This window comes from Geotrypetes seraphini, chromosome 1 (genome assembly GCF_902459505.1).
Source record: "Geotrypetes seraphini chromosome 1, aGeoSer1.1, whole genome shotgun sequence".
Taxonomy (NCBI): Eukaryota; Metazoa; Chordata; class Amphibia; order Gymnophiona; family Dermophiidae; genus Geotrypetes; species Geotrypetes seraphini.
Genome location: NC_047084.1, coordinates 431856279 through 431875409, shown reverse-complemented (window position 1 = coordinate 431875409; position 19131 = coordinate 431856279). Strand labels below are relative to the sequence as shown.

The 19131-nt window shown below is 42.0% G+C and overlaps 1 protein-coding gene across 1 annotated transcript in view; it reads right to left on the bottom strand.

The window, feature by feature from the left end:
* PLAA (phospholipase A2 activating protein) overlaps nucleotides 1-19131 on the bottom strand; it is a 152192-nt gene that overhangs the window by 30146 nt on the left and 102915 nt on the right. Inside the window, exon 12 of the mRNA XM_033919326.1 lies at nucleotides 9239-9337. Coding sequence (XP_033775217.1) covers nucleotides 9239-9337 — 99 coding nt within the window. The remainder of the gene's footprint in view (nucleotides 1-9238; nucleotides 9338-19131) is intronic.

Here is a 19131-nt window from a genome sequence, read left to right as displayed (position 1 = left end):
GCGGAAACTAAGAAACTGGGGACCGCGCGCCTCTGTCGGGCGGGAAGGCACTCGCGCGTGCGCGGTGCGGCCTACCAGAACTTTCTAAGTTCTTAGAGTGCAATCACTCTAAAATTGTCCGTACCGGGGCTCCGTCGGTGCCGTCACCCATCAGTCAAGAATAGCTGCCTGCTTGTCCTGGGATAAACATATATAGACAAATAACAAGCCAGAGAAGTACAGCTGCCCTTATTCCAGTTATAAAAAACATGGAGAAATACCTCAGAAAATAGCAACCCTTAAATTCAGTCCAGAAAAGACATAGAAGGGTCTAATCAGTCACCAGTCTCAGAAAAAACTCCCGTAAGACTGAGGACGCAAAGGCAGAGTCCTGTCTCACCATCACATCCACTCTGTAAAACTAGGTGTGTGTATAGAGAACCACATTGACGCCCTGCAGATCTCCTCAGGGGAGACAGCTCTAGCTTCGTCCCACAAAGATGACACACTTCTGGTAGAATGCGCTCTTACGGAAACAGGAGACTGTTTCCCAGAAAGAATACAAGCTGACAAAATGGCTCTAATTATTCATATGGAAATCGTGGCCTTGGAAGCAGAAGAACCCCACTTAACACAATGAGTCGGCACAAACAGATGGTCAGAGAGAAAATCATTAGTGACCTCCAGGTAGTGAAGAAGTACTCTGCGCACATCCAGTTTCTTCAAAAGGCATCCTGGAACCAGTAGGCTGAAAAGCAGGCAAATGCACTTCCTGATTAACATGGAAAGGCAAAACTACTTCGGCAGAAAGGAAGGAACCGCACGCAGGGAATCCCAGTCTCTGAGATGCAGAGGAACGGTTCCCTACAAGAAAGAATCTGGAGTTCCAAGACCCGCCGAGCTAAGGTAACAGCCACCAGAAACACAGTCTTGATCGTCAAGTCTAAGAGGGAACCATCCCTAAGGGGCTCAAAGGGAGCCTTGGTGAGGCTAGACAGCACCAGGTTGAGGTCCCAGGAAGGGAACTGCAGCTTGACTGGCGTTCTGATGCGAAGAACCCCCTTCAGAAATCTAGCAACATCAGGATGAGATGCCGAGGAATGATGATCCTGGGCTCTAAAACAAGAAAGCCCGGCTACCTGAACCCAGAGAGATGCCTTTATCAAGTCCAGCTTGCAGAAAGGCAAGAATCACCGAGATAAAGAGTCAAATAAGGGTCCATTTGGTCCAATGTTGGAAAGCCGTCCACGTCTTAGCACAAGCAGAAACGATGGACAACTTCTTAGTCTTGAGAAGAGTGTCAATAACCACATCAGAATAGTTTTTGTTTTCTAAGGTTTATCAAGTTTATCAAGTTTATTAACACAATTTGATTAATCGCCTATTATAATCACTAAGCGATGTACATAGCAAAAATATATCAAGTAAAAAGGGGTTAACATTTTAACAAAAGAACATTTAACTTGAACAAACATACAGTTGGGAAGGAAAAGATAAAAGTTACAATTTTTGTTTGGGGTAGAATAAAGGAAATGACAATAGGTAAAGGGGAGTAATAACCTCAGCAATTTTAAATTTATTGTACTTTACTTTAAACATTAAAAGCATCTCTAAATAAATAAGATTTTAAAAGTTTTTTAAATATTAAAATATCTTTTTCATTACGAATGTATTGGGGAAGGGCGTTCCACCATAGGGGACCTGTCACCGAAAAAATGTCGGCCCTTCTTGTACCAATGATTTTTAGGGAAGGTACTGAAAGAAGGTTCTGGTTGGAAGAGCGAAGTGAGCGTTGTGTATTATAAGGTATCAAGAGTCTAGATATGAATTGAGGTTCACCGCATGCTAAAGTTTTAAAGATGAGTATAATTATTTTAAATGTGATTCTATGGCTAATAGGTAGCCAATGAGAATCTATTAACAACGGAGAAACATGATCATATTTCTTTGCATTGTATATTAATTTTATTGAAGTATTTTGAATTAATTGTAATCTCCTTTTTTCTTTTAATGATATGTTGAGAAAGAGAGAATTGCAGTAATCAAGTTTCGATATTACTAATGAATGAATTAGTATTGTGATAGATTTAGGGGTCAGAAATTTGGATATTGATCTAATACGCCGTAATTTATAAAAACAGTTTTTAACCGTAAGAGAAATATGATCGTGATAAGTGAATTTTTCATCAATTAGTACGCCAAGAATCTTAACTGAAGGAACTAAATTTAGTGTGGTGTTATTAAGAATGAATGGGATTGACAAAGTTATATCGTTCCTCCAAGTAAATAATTTATCGCTCAAGAGCCATGCCATAAGAATAAAGCGACTCGGGTCCTTCATGCAGACCGAACTCTGCATAAGCAGGTCTGGATGGGCACTCAGCCGAAGGTTTCGACCTATGCAAAGACGCCTCAGATCCGCGCACCATGGTGAGGCCAATTTGAAGCCACCAAAATGATGCAGCTCAGATAGACCTTGATCTGCTGAATGACTCAGCATATCATGGGACAGGAAGGAAAGACAGAGAAGAATCTGAGACAATGGCTGCACTAGAGCATCGAGACCCTCACTTCTGGGCTAGGATCTTTGATCGAAGAAACAATCTGCTTTCTTGTTCTTTACTATGGCCATGAAGTCGAAGCAGGGCCAGCTCCAATGCTGCACTTTGGTTTGAAATGCCACTGCGGACAGGGCCTGTGCGCTTGGATCCAGAGTGTCTCCTGAGAAAGTTGGCTTGAACATTTTTGAATCCTGCCACATGTGCTGTCGATAGCGCCTGGAGGTGATGTTCTGCCCATAGGAAAAGGTGGGGGATTCAAGATAGCACTGTGGTGGTAGGACACACTGGATCTAAGGGGACACAAGAGGGAAGGAAATGCAAGAAAGGAACAGGCCACAAACTCAAGTATATGTACACGAACGCAAGGAGCCTAAGAAACAAGATGGGTGAATTAGAAGCTACGACACAAAATGATAACTTTGACATCATCGGCATCACGGAAACATGGTGGACCGAAGAAAACGTCTGGGACACTGTGCTACCGGGATACAAACTATACCGCAGAGACAGAGTGGGTCAAAAAGGTGGGGGCATTGCCCTATATGTCAAAGAGGGAATGAAATCTACTGGAGAGAACACGACTGAAATGACAAATAAGTTAGAATCTCTATAGGTCAAAATTCCGGGAGCCAATGGATTGAAAATGAAGATCGGCATCTACTATTGACCCCCAGGGCAGTCTGAAAAAATTGATGGTGAAATGATATATGAGATCAAACGCAACTGCAAGGGAGGCAACGCAGTTATGTGGGATTTCAACTATCCAGGAATAGACTGGAACCTAGGCACCTCCGGCTGTGGGAGGGAGACCAAGTTCCTGGATGCTGAAGGCAATTGTTTCCTGGAACAACTTGTCAAGGAAAACATGAGAGGAAATGCAATTCTGGACTTAATTCTAAATGGACTACGAGGACAGGCGCAAGATGTAGAAGTAGAGGGGATACTGGGAATCAGTGATCACAATATGATCCGTTTCAACATGGATGCGGGGCCAAAACATTGATCCAGAACGACTGCCATGGCACTTAACTTCCAAAAAGGGAATTACGAAGGGATGAGACTCATGGTGGGGAAGAAGTTCAAGAAGAGGATAAGCGCTGTTAAAACGCTAGAACAGGTATGGTCCCTTTTTAAAGGCACAATCACCGAGGTGCAAAATCGATATATACTACGTATCAACAAGGGATCCAGGAGGAAAAAGATCAAAGAACCGGCGTGGCTCACTATTGTAGTGAAGGAAGCAATCAGAGACAAGAAATCTTCGTTTAAGGAATGGAAAAGGTAAAAAACGGACGAAAACTGGAAAAAGCACAAACAGCATCAACGAAGGTGCCATAAAGTGGTAAAAGGGGCCAAAAGAGATTATAAGGAAAAAATAGCCAAGGAGGCAAAAAACTTCAAGCCGTTTTTTCGATATGTTAAAGGGGAAATGACCTGCGAAGGAAGCGATGGGACCTTTGGATGATCATGGAACATAGGGAGTGCTAAAGGAGGACAAAGCCATCGCTGATAAACTGAACACATTTTTTGCATCCGTGTTTACCAAAGAGGATATACACAACATACCGGAACCCGACAGACTGGAGGTGAAGACGGGAAAATGACAAGGTTGACGGTCAGTCTAGAAGAAGTATGCAGGCAGATTGATAGACTTAAGAGCAACAAATCCCCGGGACTGGATGGCATCCATCTGAAGGTCATTAAGGAACTGAAAGGGACTATATAGCTGAACTGCTTCAACTAATAGCCAATCTGTCAATCAAATCGGGAAAGATTCCGGAAGACTGGAAGGTGGCGAATGTTACGCCAATCTTCAAAAAAATGTTCGAGGGGAGATCCAGGAAACTACAGACCGGTGAATCTGACCTCGGTACCGGGAAAGATGGCAGAGACACTGATAAAAGACTGCATTAGTGATCACCTTGATGGACACAATCTGATGAGGACCAGTCTGCACAGCTTCAGCTGCACTTCTTCAAGGGAGTCAACAGGCAGATAGACAAGGATGACCCAGTCGACATTATATATCTGGATTTTCAGAAGGCGTTCGACAAGGTTCCGCATGAGCGACTTCTTCAGAAAATTGAGAGCCATGGAATAGAGGGTGAATTACTCACGTGGATTAAAAACTGGCTAGCAGATAGGAAACAGAGTGGGGGTAAATGGACAATACTCGGACTGGAAGAATGCCACCAGTGGGGTGCCGCAGGGCTCGGTGCTTGGACCCGTGCTTTTCAACATATTCATAAATGATCTGGAAATGGGTACGACAAGTGAAGTCATCAAATTTGCGGACGATACGAAGTTATTCAGAGTAGTGAAGACACAGGGGGATTGTGAAGATCTGCAACGTGACATAACCATGCTCGAGAAATGGGTTGCGACATGGCAAATGATGTTCAAAGTGGATAAGTCTAAGGTAATGCATGTCAGTATCAAAAATCCCATACATGAATACAAGATGTACGGGGTGGTACTTGGAGAGATCCCCAAGGAAAGGGACTTGGGAGTACTGGTTGACAAGTCGATGAAGCTGTATGTACAATGTGCAGCGGCGGCAAAAAGGGCAAGCAGAATGCCAGGAATGATTAAGAAAGGAATCACGAACAGATCGGAAAAGGTTATCATGCCGCTGTACCGGGCCATGGTACGCCCTCACCTGGAATACTGCATCCAGCACTGGTCGCCGTACATGAAGGACACAGTACTACTCGAGAGAAGAGCGACTAAAATGGTTAAGGGACTGGAGGAGTTGCCATACAGTGAGAGATTAGAGAAACTGGGCCTCTTCTCCCTTGAAAAGAGGAGACCGAGAGGGGACATGATCGAAACATTCAAGATAATGAAGGGAATAGACTCGGTAGATAAAGAGAGGTTGTTCACCCTCTACAAGGTAGAGAGAACGAGAGGGCACTCTCTAAAGTTAAAAGGGGATAGATTCCGTACAAACGTAAGGAAGTTCTTCTTCACCCAGAGAGTGGTAGAGAACTGGAATGCTCTTCCGGAGTCTATTATAGGGGAAAACACCCTCCAGGGATTCAAGACAAGGTTGGACAAGTTCCTGTTGAACCAGAACGAACACAGGTAGGGCGGGTCTTATTTAAGGCATAGGTCTTTGACCTGTGGGCCGCTGTGTGAGTGGACTGCTGGGCGCGATGGACCACTGGTCTGACCCAGCAGCGGGAATTCTTATGTTCTTAAAGTAGTGCACTGAAAGGCCACATTGAAAAGGTGCACAAACTGGGCTTATATTTTGAGCGCTTGCCAGTCATACCCTATTTTCTTGTCGGTGAACGATGGGGAAAAGGAGAGGAAAAGTGCGGGAGCCTCCCCCAGTGGCACCTTCCAATCTGGGAATGAGACAGATGACTCTTGACTCTTTTCGAGCTCCAGAGGGGCTGGTGACTTCTCCTTCAGTCATGCCTGGAACTTTTGTCTCGGGCAGCAGTTTGAATGGGGCATCTTTGAGCCCCATAGATTGAATGACACCTCCTCCTCCGTGTACAAGTTTACCGGAGGTTCAGCGTTCGGTAGGGGAACCCGAGTAGGATGATATCCGCTACAAGCAAGGGAGGCAGACCTCTGGGAGCTTGGAGTTTACTCTACAAGAAGAAGACCATCAGATGCAAGCTGCTTCCAAAACCTTGGGTCAGGAAACAGTGAGTAATCTTATGAAAGCTAAGACCCGGGTAATTTTTGAGAAATAAGAAATAAGACCTGCTGTTGTGACACTTGAATCATTGTGGGAAGCCATTAATGACATAAATTCCTCTCTAATAAAAGAAGTTAAACAAATTACTTTGGATGTGAAAAATATTGCTTATGGAGACTTGATTCAAGCACAGGTTGCTAATCAACATGGTCAAGAAGTGGACTCCTTAAGGTCTAGAGTCAGTGGAGTCTTGTGAAGTCCTGATGGTAAAGGATATAAATTATATTGCAAGGTGACTAGAATACTTAATCAATCGAGGTGTTTAAATTTAATTTTCCTAAATCTCTACTGGTTTCAGCTATGGAAATGTTTAAGAAATATCTTGTGGAGATTTTGAAGATGCTGTCAGAGGCACTTCCACCTATTACTCGCATACAATATCTTCAGGTCCAGAGCATTTCGGTTAACCTGGAGGCAATAGCTGAAAAAGGGTACGAATACTGCGTGTTCAGAAACACTGCTATAGACTACTATAACGTATATATGCAGGTTGTTTGAAAAATAAGCTTAAAAAAATCCAGATTATATAAAACTGCAGCTTGATTAATATTTTGTGCCAGAAAATATGATTGTGTGCCTCAACTTCTAATAAATGGCTACACTGGCCATCTGTACAGGCAAGAATCCAGTTCAGGTTTTGCACTTAAATATTCAAAATTCTGTATGGGATAGCACCCTGTTTTATGTTATCTGTCTGATAACTGTTATATGTTAACAGTCTGATACTTTTCAGTTACATTTCCCTTCACCTAAAGGCATAAATATCATCTCTATTTTAAATCTAATTTTACTGTAGTTAAGCTCCCCCGATTTAGAATGGCCTTCCTTTGGAAATAAGATCTACTCAAGATTTCTTTCTACATACAAAGGTTGACTCGAATATAAACCGAGGTTAGAAATCTAGGTATGTGTGTGTCATTTGTCATTTCCACCAGAACACCTGGCCTCAGTCACACATGCAGAAAATAGAAAAAACCCAAAAAAAACCCCTCAAAAACTTTTCAGATACAAACCCACAAACAAAACATTAATATGCCAGACTCTGCACACAATACAACACAAGATAAATAGAAAGAAATGCATTTCTTCCGAACAGTCCAAAATATAAAAACAGATGTAAATTTTCAAAGTTGACATATTTCAATCACTAAATTGAACATAAGCATTTTCCTACATTTATTATCTGGCGATTTTATTTTTCTGGTCATCTTGTTCCATCTGTGCTCTTAATTCTGTTTGCAAGGCTTCCTTATACATTTGCTGTTTCTTTCCTCTCCTTCAGTTTTTGCACTACATCCTTCTTTGGTACTGATTTTCATGTTCAGTTTTCTTCCATTTTTCTGCTTCCATCTCAAATCTATATTTCCAACTCCTCCCTTTCCCACCATTCCACCACCATGTGCAACCATCTCTTCCCCTTCCCACCATCCATGTTCCACCATCTCCTTCCTCTTGCTGCCTGTAGCCTCCCCTGCACCGTTCCTTTGCTGCAATCCATCCAAGCAGAAACAGAAGTTGCTTCAGAGGGGGTGAGACCGCGGCAAAAGAAAAGTACAGGAGGCGGCCACTGTCTTAGGTACTCCTATCCTCCTCTACCCACTCCTCCTCTACCCACTCTTCCCTGCCCCAGACCGACATTGCACTTACAACCCAATGCTCCAGAAGTCAACACCGATGCTCTGTACTGGGCTGGTGAAGGGCCTTGAGTGTCTGCGCATGCTCAAGGCTTGCTGGACTCCCTTCGAGAATCCTGGAGAGGGTGGGAGCCAGCGGGCTTTGAGCATGTGCAGATGGTCAAAGCCCTTCTGCCCAGCACAGAGCATCAGTTTCCAGAGCATTGGGACTGTTAAGTGCGATGTTGGTCTGAGGCAGGGGGGAGCGAGTAGTAGATAGGAATGCCGTTCAACGCATGGGGGGGGGGAAGACAGGAGTGCCGGTCAACACGGGGAGGGGGAGGAGACAGCAAAGGCCATCAGTGAGGACAGCACTACTGTCATCGTGAGGGGGAGAGATACCGTGTTTTCCCAAAAATAGTAATTTTGGGTCCAAAAACGCATTAGGGCTTATATTCGGGGATGTCTTTATTTTTTTCATGTACAACAATCATCTCTCCCTTCCTCTCCCCCTAACCATGAGCAGCATCTTTCCTCCCCTCTCACCTATACCCTTGTGCAGCATCTTTCTATCCCTCCCTCCCATCTCCCTGTGCAGTAGAACCTCACCAACCCTCCCACCATGAGACTGTCATACCTCCGAGGCATCCAAAAACAGCAGTGGCGGCAGCGCTCTGAACAGGCCGTTTTGCGGCCTTCCCTCTGCCGCCCATTCAGAGCGATGCCACCGCCACTATATTTGGATGCTTCAGAAATGTGTCAGTCTCACGGTGGGAGGGTTGGTGGGGTTCTGCTGCACAGGGGTATGGGCACCCAAAAATAATGGAAGCCTGGATTTTTTGTTTTTTTTTTAAACTAGGGATGGAGTCGGGGAGTGTCAGGGACATTCAAGAGGGGTTGCGGGGTCATCTTAACTAGGGCTTATTTTGGGGGTAGGGCTTATATTAGGAGCATCTTTAAAAATCATGCTAGGGCTTATTTTCGGGGAAACACGGTAGCTATGCCGGTCATGGGTGGAAGATAGCAGTGCTGGGCATCTGGAGGGGCGGAAAATAGCATTGTTGGAGGGAAGGAATAAAAACACCTTCATCCAAAAAAGAGGTTCAAATATAAACTGAGAACCCTTTTTTGGCCCTTTTTTTGGCCCCAAAATCTTGGTTTATAGTTGAGTATATATGGTATTTGCAGAACATAAGCATAAACGTAATATAATATAATCACTGCTTTAATCTATTGGAGATCTCTAAATATAGTTCATTAAACATCATATTCTTGAATTATCACTGATGAAGATGATCAATTACGGGGGAATAAAGCCCTTTGCTCAGGATAATTCCAGAGCAGGAGTGAGAAAAAAACAAAACTGTGCTCACCTAATATTTGTGCTGGATTAGCCTGGTCAAAAGTGACAGCCTCCTTCTTGGGAAAATAAATATTCACATCAGCTGAGGCCGATCGATAAGCATTTCTCCCTAAGAAATAAATAAAACAGACAAAATAGTACAGTAAATAGGAGAAATTAATTAACCAGTATATACATATAATACAATATTTCATACAAATTCAAAGACATAAGAAGAAAAGCATTATTTGATCAGATCAATGGGCTATCTAGCCCAGCATACCATCTTCACGGTGGCCAATTCAGGTCACAAGTACCTGGCAAAAACCCAAATAGTAGCAACATTCCATGCTACAATCCAAGGCAAGCAGTGGCTTCTCCCATATCTGTCTCAAAAGACTATGGACTTTTCCTCCAGGAACTCGTCCAAATCTGTTTTTAAAACCAGCTACATTAAACTGCTCTTACCACATCTTCTAGCAATGCATTCTAGAGCTTTAACTATTCTCTGAATGAAAAAATATTTCCTCCTATTGGTTATAAAAGTATCTCCCTGTAACTTCATCAAGTGTCCCCTAGTCTGTAATTTTTGATGGAGTAAAAAAAACCAAAAAAAAAACCCCAATCCACTTGTACTCATTCTACACCAATCAGAATTTTGTAGACGTCAATCATATCTCCCCTTAGCCATCTCTTTAGAGCCTTAACTTCTTCAGTCTTTCCTTATATGAGAGTTCCATCCCTTTTATCATCTTGGTCGCTTTTCTTTGAACCTTGTCTAATTCTGATATATCTTTTCTAAGACAATCAGAAATTGAACAAAACACTCAATTTGAGGTCGCACCATGAAGCGATAGAGGCATTATAACATTCTTGGGGCTAGATTCACTAACCTGCCCGAATCAGAACAGGCAGGTCCGAGTGATTCACCAGTCATATTCAAATGGGGGCGATCGGAGGAACACCGCCATTTGAGAGCAGGGATTGCAAATGTGCACACCCTGACAGTAGTGACAAGAGAAGCAGCTTTCCGTCACTGCTATCAGGGCTCAGCTCTGATCTCTCCTGCCTGCCCTGATCTCTCTTGCCTGCTCGCCGGACTCTCATGCTCTCTGCTGCCGTTCCTTGCAATGCAAACCCGTGGTTTTAAAGCGGGCCTGTACTGTGGGGAATGGCGGCAGAGAGCAGTATTATTATTATTATTAAGTTCTTGTATACCGCCATATCCAAAGAGTTCTAGGCAGTTCACATCAACTAAATTAGGATCCGATCTGACCACGGATTTACAACATTTTGTCGGAATTACAAGCAACGCCAGTAGAATCTGGCGAGCAGGCAGGAGAGATCGGGACAGAGGAGGGCAGGCAGGAGAGATCAGGGCTTGCCCCATCCACCGGCCCAACACATCGGCCCTGCCCGACACCCCCTCCCACCGCATCACCCACGACCAGCCCACTGGCCCCACCGCCTCACCCACCCCAGGTCGGACCCAGCCTACCCATCCCGCATACCTCTTGAACGGTTGGGAGAAGGAGGGGTGCCAGGACCCTCCTGCTCCTAGGCCAATCTTCGGGAGCAGGAGGGAAGTCCTCCCGCTCCTGCTTCTCCGACCGCTGCCCAATAACGGCCTTAGGCCTCGTTGCAACATCTGATGTACAGGGAGGGGCCTAAGGCATTGATTGACTGTGGCACCTCAGGCTCCTCCCAGGGAGGAGCCCGAGGTGCCTCAGCCAAACAATGCCTTAGGCCCCTTCCCATGCATCAGATGATGCGCCGGGGCAGGGCCTAAGGCCGCTATTGGGTGGCAGCCAGTGGAGCAAGAGCACTTTCCTCCTGTTCCCAAAGATTGGCCTGCTCCCAACTATTTTAAAGGTACAGGGAGGAAGGTGGGTGCAGGCAGGCCAGCCGGTTGGACCTGGGGTGGTGGGAGGCCTATGGAACAGGAGGGACTGAGCAACTCTCCTGCTCCCAACTTTTTGGTGCTGGGGGGGGGGGGGGGGTCGGTGGGCCGTGCTGCAGCATCGGCAATGTGATTTTTACTTTTTTTTTGGGGGGGGGGTTTAAGCACTTATGGCAGGAGGGAGTTGGCATCCTCCTGCTTGGGGGGCATGTTTTCTTCAAGGAGGGGCACGTTCGTGTGTGTACATTTTTTTGACAGGCCTGCTTGTCTTTTATGAGGCAGATATTTTGCGTGTGTAATACACACAAAATATCTGTGCCATGGAAAAAAATGAATAAAAAAAAGACAGGCAGGTCTGTCAAAAAACCTACAGACCTGTCGGTAACTCAGTTACCGACAGGTCTGCAGCAATCAGGTCTGCTAATAGTAAAACCTGATTCAAAATAGCCAAGCAATTGTTAGTGAATCAATCGCTTGGCTATTTTGCATGGGGCTTTGCTAATTTGCATAGAAGGGTCAGGATCAGATCGCTACAGGTGTTAGTGAATGAGGTTGGAGGGAAATTTGGTCGCAAAGGGCTCGCAAACCGATCGGTACACAATCGGTTTGCTTAGTGAATCTAGCCCTTAGTCTTGTTAACCATCCCTTTAATAATTTCAAGCATCTCGTTTGCATTTTTGGATGACACTGCACATTGGGAGGAAGGTTTTAGCATATTGTCTATAATGACACCCAGATCTTTTTCTTGGGTGCTGAACCCCAAGGTGGACTCTAGCATCTAGTACTTATGATTTGGGTTATTCTTCCTAAAGTGCATCATATTAAATTTCATCTGCCATTTGGACGCCCAGTCTTCCAATTTTCTAAGGTCTGCCTGCAATTTTTCACAGTATGCATGCATTTCAACAACTTTGAACAGTTTAGTGTCATCTGTAAATTTAATCACCTCACTCAGTCCAATTTCCAGTTAAATGGCATTGGTCCCAGAAAAGATCCCTGTGGCACTCCACTATTTACCCTTCTCCATTGAGAAAAATGACTATTTAACTCTGTTTTCCATTCGATAACCAATTCCAACTGAACACTGCCTTCTACCTCATGATTCTTTAATTTTCTCAGGAGTCTCTCATGAGGAACTTTGTAAAAAGCTTTCTGAAAATCTATATCAACTGGCTCACCTTTTTCTGCATGTTTATTCACACCTTCAAAGAAGTCAAACAAATTGGTGAGGCAAGACTTGGCTGAATCCATGCTGACTCTATCCCATTAAATTGTTTGTCTACATGTTCCATAATTTTATTTTTTTAAATAATTATTTCTACTATTTTGCCAGGCACTGAAGTCAGGTTTTCCAGTCTAATTTCGGAGATCTTCCCTGGAACTCTTTTTAAAAATCAGTGTAATATTGGCCACCCTCCAATCTTCAGATACTACAGACGATTTTAGCGACAAGTTACAGATCACGAACAGCAGGTCAGCAATTTCATGTTGGAGTTTTTTTAGTACCCTGGGATGTATACCATCCAGCCCAGGTGGTTTATCGCTCTTTAACTTGCCAATTTGGCTTAATATGTCTTCTAGGTTCACCGAGATCTTTCAGTTCATCTGCATCTTGACCCTTGAAAATAATTTCCGGTTCAGGTAGATCTCTTACATCTTCTTCTGTAAAGACGGAAGCAAAGAATTCATTGTCTCTCTATGGACTTATCTTCCCCTGAGCGTCCCCTTTTGCTTCTTGATCATCCAAACAGTCCCAAGAATTCCCTCACAGGCTTTCTGCTTCTAATGTAGCTAAAAAAAAATTGTGACTGAGTTTTTCCTCTTTAGCAAGTTTAATTTCATATTCATTTTTAGCTTTCTTTATCAATGCTTTGCATCTACCATATTTTTTGCTCCATAAGATGCACTTTTATTCCACCCAAAAGTGGGTGGAAACCTCAGTGTCTTATGTAGTGAAGGTACAAAAAAAATAAAATCACCCCCCATACCGTTTAAAAAACACCCCTCCCACCACCAAACCTTTTTAAAACACCCCGCCCGCTGCCCCACCGCACGCCCGCTACTCCTCTGTAAAACACCCCACCCCCCTGCATGCCCACCGCCATCTGTCACACCTTTGTAAAACTCCACCCGCCTGCTTACAAATTACCCGGTGGTCTAACGTGATCTCTCCCTCCCTAGCTGTCTCCTCTTCTTATTTCCCAGCCAGCAGCACAGAGGTCAGAAGAGCGCGGCAGTCAGGAGCAAAGTTTTCTGCGCTCCTGCTTGAGCCCACACTGTTTTCTGTATGGCTGTGATCAGTTCTCGCAGGACTTGCGAGAACTGATCACAGCCATTCAGAAAACAGCGCGGGCCCAAGCGGGAACGCAGAAAGCTTTGCTCCTGACCGCCGTGCTCTTCTGACTTCTGTGCAGCTAGCTGGGAAATAAGAAGAGGAGACAGCTAGCTAGCGAGCATGGAAGGGACTTTAAAAGGTACTGTGGGGGAGGAAGGGGAATATTTAAAATAGCAAGACAGCTGTCTAGGGAGGGAGGGATTTTAAAAAGGTACCGGGGGGATATTTAAAATAGCAAGACAGCTGTCAAGGGATGGATTTTAAAAAGGTACTGAGGGGGATGTTTAAAATACAAAAAAAAGTTGTCTAGGGAGGGATTTAAAAAAGATATCGGGGGTGGGGTGGGGAGATGTTTAAAATACCAAGACAGCCATCTAGGAAGGGATTTTTAAAAGGTACACGGGTGTATGATTAAAAAAGGTACTGGGGATATGTAGAGGGGATGGGGAGATGATTTAAGGTACTGGGGAGGGGTATGGGGGGATGATTTAGGGTACGTGGGGGGTATGGGGCCTGCCTGCCTGCCTGCCATTAGGCCAGCCTGCCTGCCACAAGGCCAGCCTGCCTATCACTAGGCCACTAGGTCTGCCTGCCTGGCTGCCCTGTCCCAGTCTACCACTAGACCACCAGAGGGGGGGGGGACAGGGTACAAAGCCTAGCAGGGAGAATTTGGTTCAGAATGGTTTTTTTCTTGTTTTTCTTCTCTAAATCTAGGGTGCGTCTTATGGAGCGAAAAATACGGTAACTTGCTAGTGCTTATGTCTCTTATTTTCTTCATTTGAATTTTTTTCATTCTTTAAAGGATTTTTTTTTAATCTAATAGCCTCTTTCACTTCACCTTTTAGCCATGCCAGTTCTTATTTCTTCTTTTCCATCTTTACTAGTACATGGAATAGATCTTGTCAGAGCTTCCACGATCACAGTTTTAAATAAAGTCCATGTCTGGTTTACAGTCCTAAACTTTGCCACTGTTCCTTTTAGCTTCTTTTTAACCATTTTCCTCATTTTATCGTAGTTGCCCTTTTGAAAATTAAGTAGATACAGTAGATTTCTTTAGCAACATCACTCCAGATAGCTCAAATTTGATCACGTTAGGATCACTGTTTCCCAGTGGACCCAACAAAGTTACCTCCCTCCAGTTACTATGCCCTACATTCCACTAAGGACCAAATCTAAAACCAGCTTCTCTTCTTGTCGATTCCTGGACTAGTTGCTCCAAGAAACAGTCATTTATGACATCTAGGAATTTCACATCCCTAGCACTCCCTGATGTAACATTTATCTAGTCAACATTAGTATAATTGAAATCACCAATTATTATATGGTTGTCTAATTTGCCAGCTTTCCTAATCTCTGAAAACATTTCTTCATCTCTCTGCTCATTCTGTCCCGGGGGATGGCAGTTTAGCCCTACCTGTATACTCCTTCCCTTCAACACATGGAATTTCTATCCATGTGGATTCCACACGACTATCTATGTCATGCAGAATGTTTGTTTGATTCAATTGCTGCTTTAACATATAGCGTAAACCTCCTTCAATTTGATCTAATCTATCCTTGCAATATAATTTGTATCCAGGTAACAGTGTCCCACTGATTGTCCTCCTTCCACCAGGTCTCAGATGCCTATTATAATCACAATGTTATTCAGTGCTATATACTTTTAACTCTCTTATTTTTTAGGCTTTTAGCATTTGTATAGACCAGTGGTCTCAAACTCAAACCCTTTGTAGGGCCACATTTTGGATTTGTAGGTACTTGGAGGGCCTCTGAAAAAAATAGTTCATGTCTTATTAAAGAATTGACAATTTTGTATGAGGTAAAACTCTTTATAGTTTATAAATCTTTCCTTTTGTCTAAGTCTTAATAATTATATTGTAACTTGTAGCTAAAGAGACATTTGATCAAGAAACTGTTTTATTTGACTTTTGTGATTATGATAGACATACTGAGGGCCTCAAAATAGTACCTGGCGGGCTGCATGTGGCCCCCGGGCCGCGTGTTTGAGACCACTGGTATAGACACACTTCAAATTGTGTTTTTTCCTTGTATCTACAGGCTGCTGAGATGACAGGAATAATTTGAGTCCTTTACTCTACCTTCCCTCTTAAGCACTCCTGGCTTTCTTTCACCATTATTGAAACCCCCTAAATATCCAGATTCAATAGTATCCTTCAAGGATACTTCACACTGAACCATCTGCTCCTAGGTGACTGTCTGCTTTTCTCCTCCTCCATTTTAAAAACTGCACTATCTCCTTTTTAAATGTTAGCACCAGCAGTCTGATTCCATTCCAGTTAAGGTGGAGTCCATCTTTTCAGAATAGGCAAACAAATCTTACATGTATAATGCACATATTTCCAACTATGAAAAACACATTTAATCCCAATTATTGTATCAAGCATGTTATGTGACTTACTGAATTCCCTATCCTACAGTTGAAATTTAAGCACTGGAAGATGAATGTGATCAGATGAGGGGGTGGGAAGGAGAAGGAAGTACATTTCAATTTTTTTTGTGATGGCAGAGGGGTAGCCGATAGTATATTTATCTCAATTTATATCTAATTGCACAATTCTCAAAATTTACAGATGTAACATTTAAGATGCCATAAAGAGGATGCAATATATTATAATCTCTATATTAATATAGAAAAACTCAGTATGGTAGACCACGATTTTATAATATTGGGATCAGGCTCCATACCATTAAGACACTCCTGAACTCAATAATGGCTAGCCCATATTATGAAAGAGTAATAAGACTGTTGACCAGATAGGGAAAAATACTTGAGTACCCAATTATTATTTAATATATTGTAAATCGCTTTGGATAAATCTCTTCATAAAAAAGCAGTTAATAAATCCTAATAAAAAAAATAAAGTTCATGGGAGTACATTTCAAATATATAGTTTTGTGCAAAAATTAGATGCTTTTGGTCAAAATGTATGTTTTAATGAATCCCTAAGTTTAAAGATGACAAAACCACTACATCAGGGGTGACCACACTTTTTTTGGTTTGCAAGCTACTTTTAAAATGACCAAGTCAAAATGATCTACCAACAATACAATTTTTTAAAAATACAAAGCACACTGTACGTAGAGAAAATGTTATCATTTATATTCGGGGTTTTTTTCAAAGAGGTCAAGGCAGATGACTTTAAAATATGCAATGTCACCTCAGTAACAACTATACAAAAATAGATAAATATACTCCCCCCCCTTTTACTAAACTGCAATAGTGGTTTTTAGCACAGGGAGCTGCGCTGAATGCTCCGCGCTGCTCCCGACGCTGAAAACTTACTATTGCAGTTTGGTAAAAGAGGGCCATAGTGCAAAATATAGACAGCAGATATGAATTCGGACACATTTTGATAACTAAATTTAAAATAAAATCATTTTTCCTACCTTTGCTGTCTGGTGATTTCATGAGTCTCTGGTTGTACTTCCTTCTTTTGACTGTAAATCCAATATTTCTCTCTCCCTGCCCACTCCCCTTTCTTTCTCTCTCTCTCTCTGCCCTCTCCCCTTTCTTTTTTTTTTAATAATAATTTTATTTTTTATATACCGCCTAACCAGGTATGGCTCTAGGCGGTTCACAACAAATAAAAACTGATCATACAATGAAGAATACAATTTAAAATGGAAATACATCAGATAATAAAACATAAGAAATGCATAAAATTTTAAAAAGACGACAGAATACAATTAGGATACAAATTTATCAAATAATTGGGTCTTCAATAATTTTCTAAAATCAAGATAGGAGGAAGCTCCTAGCATAGTTTTTCCAAATCCACTATTCAATTTAGCAGCCTGAAAAGACAGAGTTCTCTCAAGAAATCTTTTAGAACAACACAATTTAACAGAAGGAAATGTAAACAAACAAACTCTACGTGTGGACTTATTTTGAGTGGTTCAAAGAAAAATGGGAAAGAAGGTAGCCAGGTGACAAGCCAAAGATCGATTTATAACAAATGCAAGCAAACTTAAACAAAACTCTGGCCTCAATTGGCAACCAATGAAGTTTCTGATAATATGGCGTAATATGCTCCCATTTTTTCAAACCAAAATCAATCGAACTAGTGTTCTGAACCACTCTCAATTTTCTAAAAAATTTTTTATAGGCACCCAGATAGATAATATTACAATAGTCAAGAATACTTGAAACAGATGACTGCACTAACAGACGGAATGAAGCTTCATCAAAGTATTTCTTAATGGTACGAAGTTTCCAAAGCACTGAAAAGCATTTCTTCATTAATAGATCAGTATGCTGTTCCAAAGTAAGATGTCTATCTATAGTCACTCCCAATATTTTTATAGACTGTTCTATAGTATAGTCGAGACCGTTCAAATGTATCAATGTTTATTTGATTTTATCATTAGGAGTTGCAAGAAAAATTTTAGTTTTTTCTGGATTTAGTTTCAATTTAAAAGCAATCATCCAAAGTTCAATCTGATTCAGAATAGTCGCTAAAAAATTTGTGATCTCGACTGTCAAGCAAGTTAACAGGATGACTATGGTAATATCATCCGCATAAATATAAAATCTAAGATTTAAATTATGCAAAAAGTTTCCCAGTGAAGCAAAGTGGGGGATAGAGGCAAACCTTGTGGAACCCCACATAAGATTTTTCCGACGGTAAGAAAGACTTTAATCCTTGAACACCTGGTACGATCCGTTACCCAGAAATCCTTGAAACCAGTTTAAAACATTTCCCAAAATACCAATGGATTCCAAGCAGTCAATAAGAATAGTATAATCCACCAGGTCAAAAGCGCTGCTCAGATCTAACTCCAGAATCAAAGCACTTGTACCTTGACTAAACAACGTATGAAGATAATCCAACAAAGAGGCCTTTGACAGTTTCTGTACTGAAACCTGACCGAAACTCAGACTGGTTATCCTGTATTATATTAAACTTATCCAAATAAGTAGTTAGTTCTGAGTTAACCAGACCCTCCAGCAGTTTAGTAAACAAAAGAATACTAGCAATGAGTCTATAGTTGGAAGCCAAGGTAGCAGATTCTTTAGAGTTTTTGATAATCGGTGTAATCAAAATCTGACCCAATTCCTCTGGGAAAGTCCCGTTAGATAATAAAAAAGTCAACCCAATTAAACAGTTTAGCTTTAAAAGTGACAGGGGCAACTTTCATGACATTCGGGGGAAAGCTATCAAGCCTACAATATGAATTGACATACTTAGTATAAAACTTACAAAAGGTTTGCCAATTGAAGGCTGTAAAATTATTCCAATACATGTCAACTCTAGGGTCCACTAAACACTGAAAAACTGGGAAATACAGATGATTGTTAACAGGAGCTACTAAAGAAGTTCTCAGTTTTTTTATTTTCGTATTGAAGAAGTCAGCCAAAACATCAGCAGAGAGGGAAGATTCTTCAGTAGAACCAATAAACACCTCTATATCATAGGGGTCGTTAACCAGTTTTAAAAGAGTACTATTAGTTGATGAGTTGCTGATCTTTTGAGCAAAGTAGTACGTTTCTCTTTAATCAAATTTTTATATTCTTTTAATTTTGTCTTCCAAGCTAATCTATATTCCATAATTCCCGATTTTAACCACTGTCTTTCCAATTTTCTGAGTTCCCTTTTTACCAATAGCAGGTCTATATCATATCACCCATCCAAATTTCTATGTCTCTTTCTACTCAATTTAATAGGGG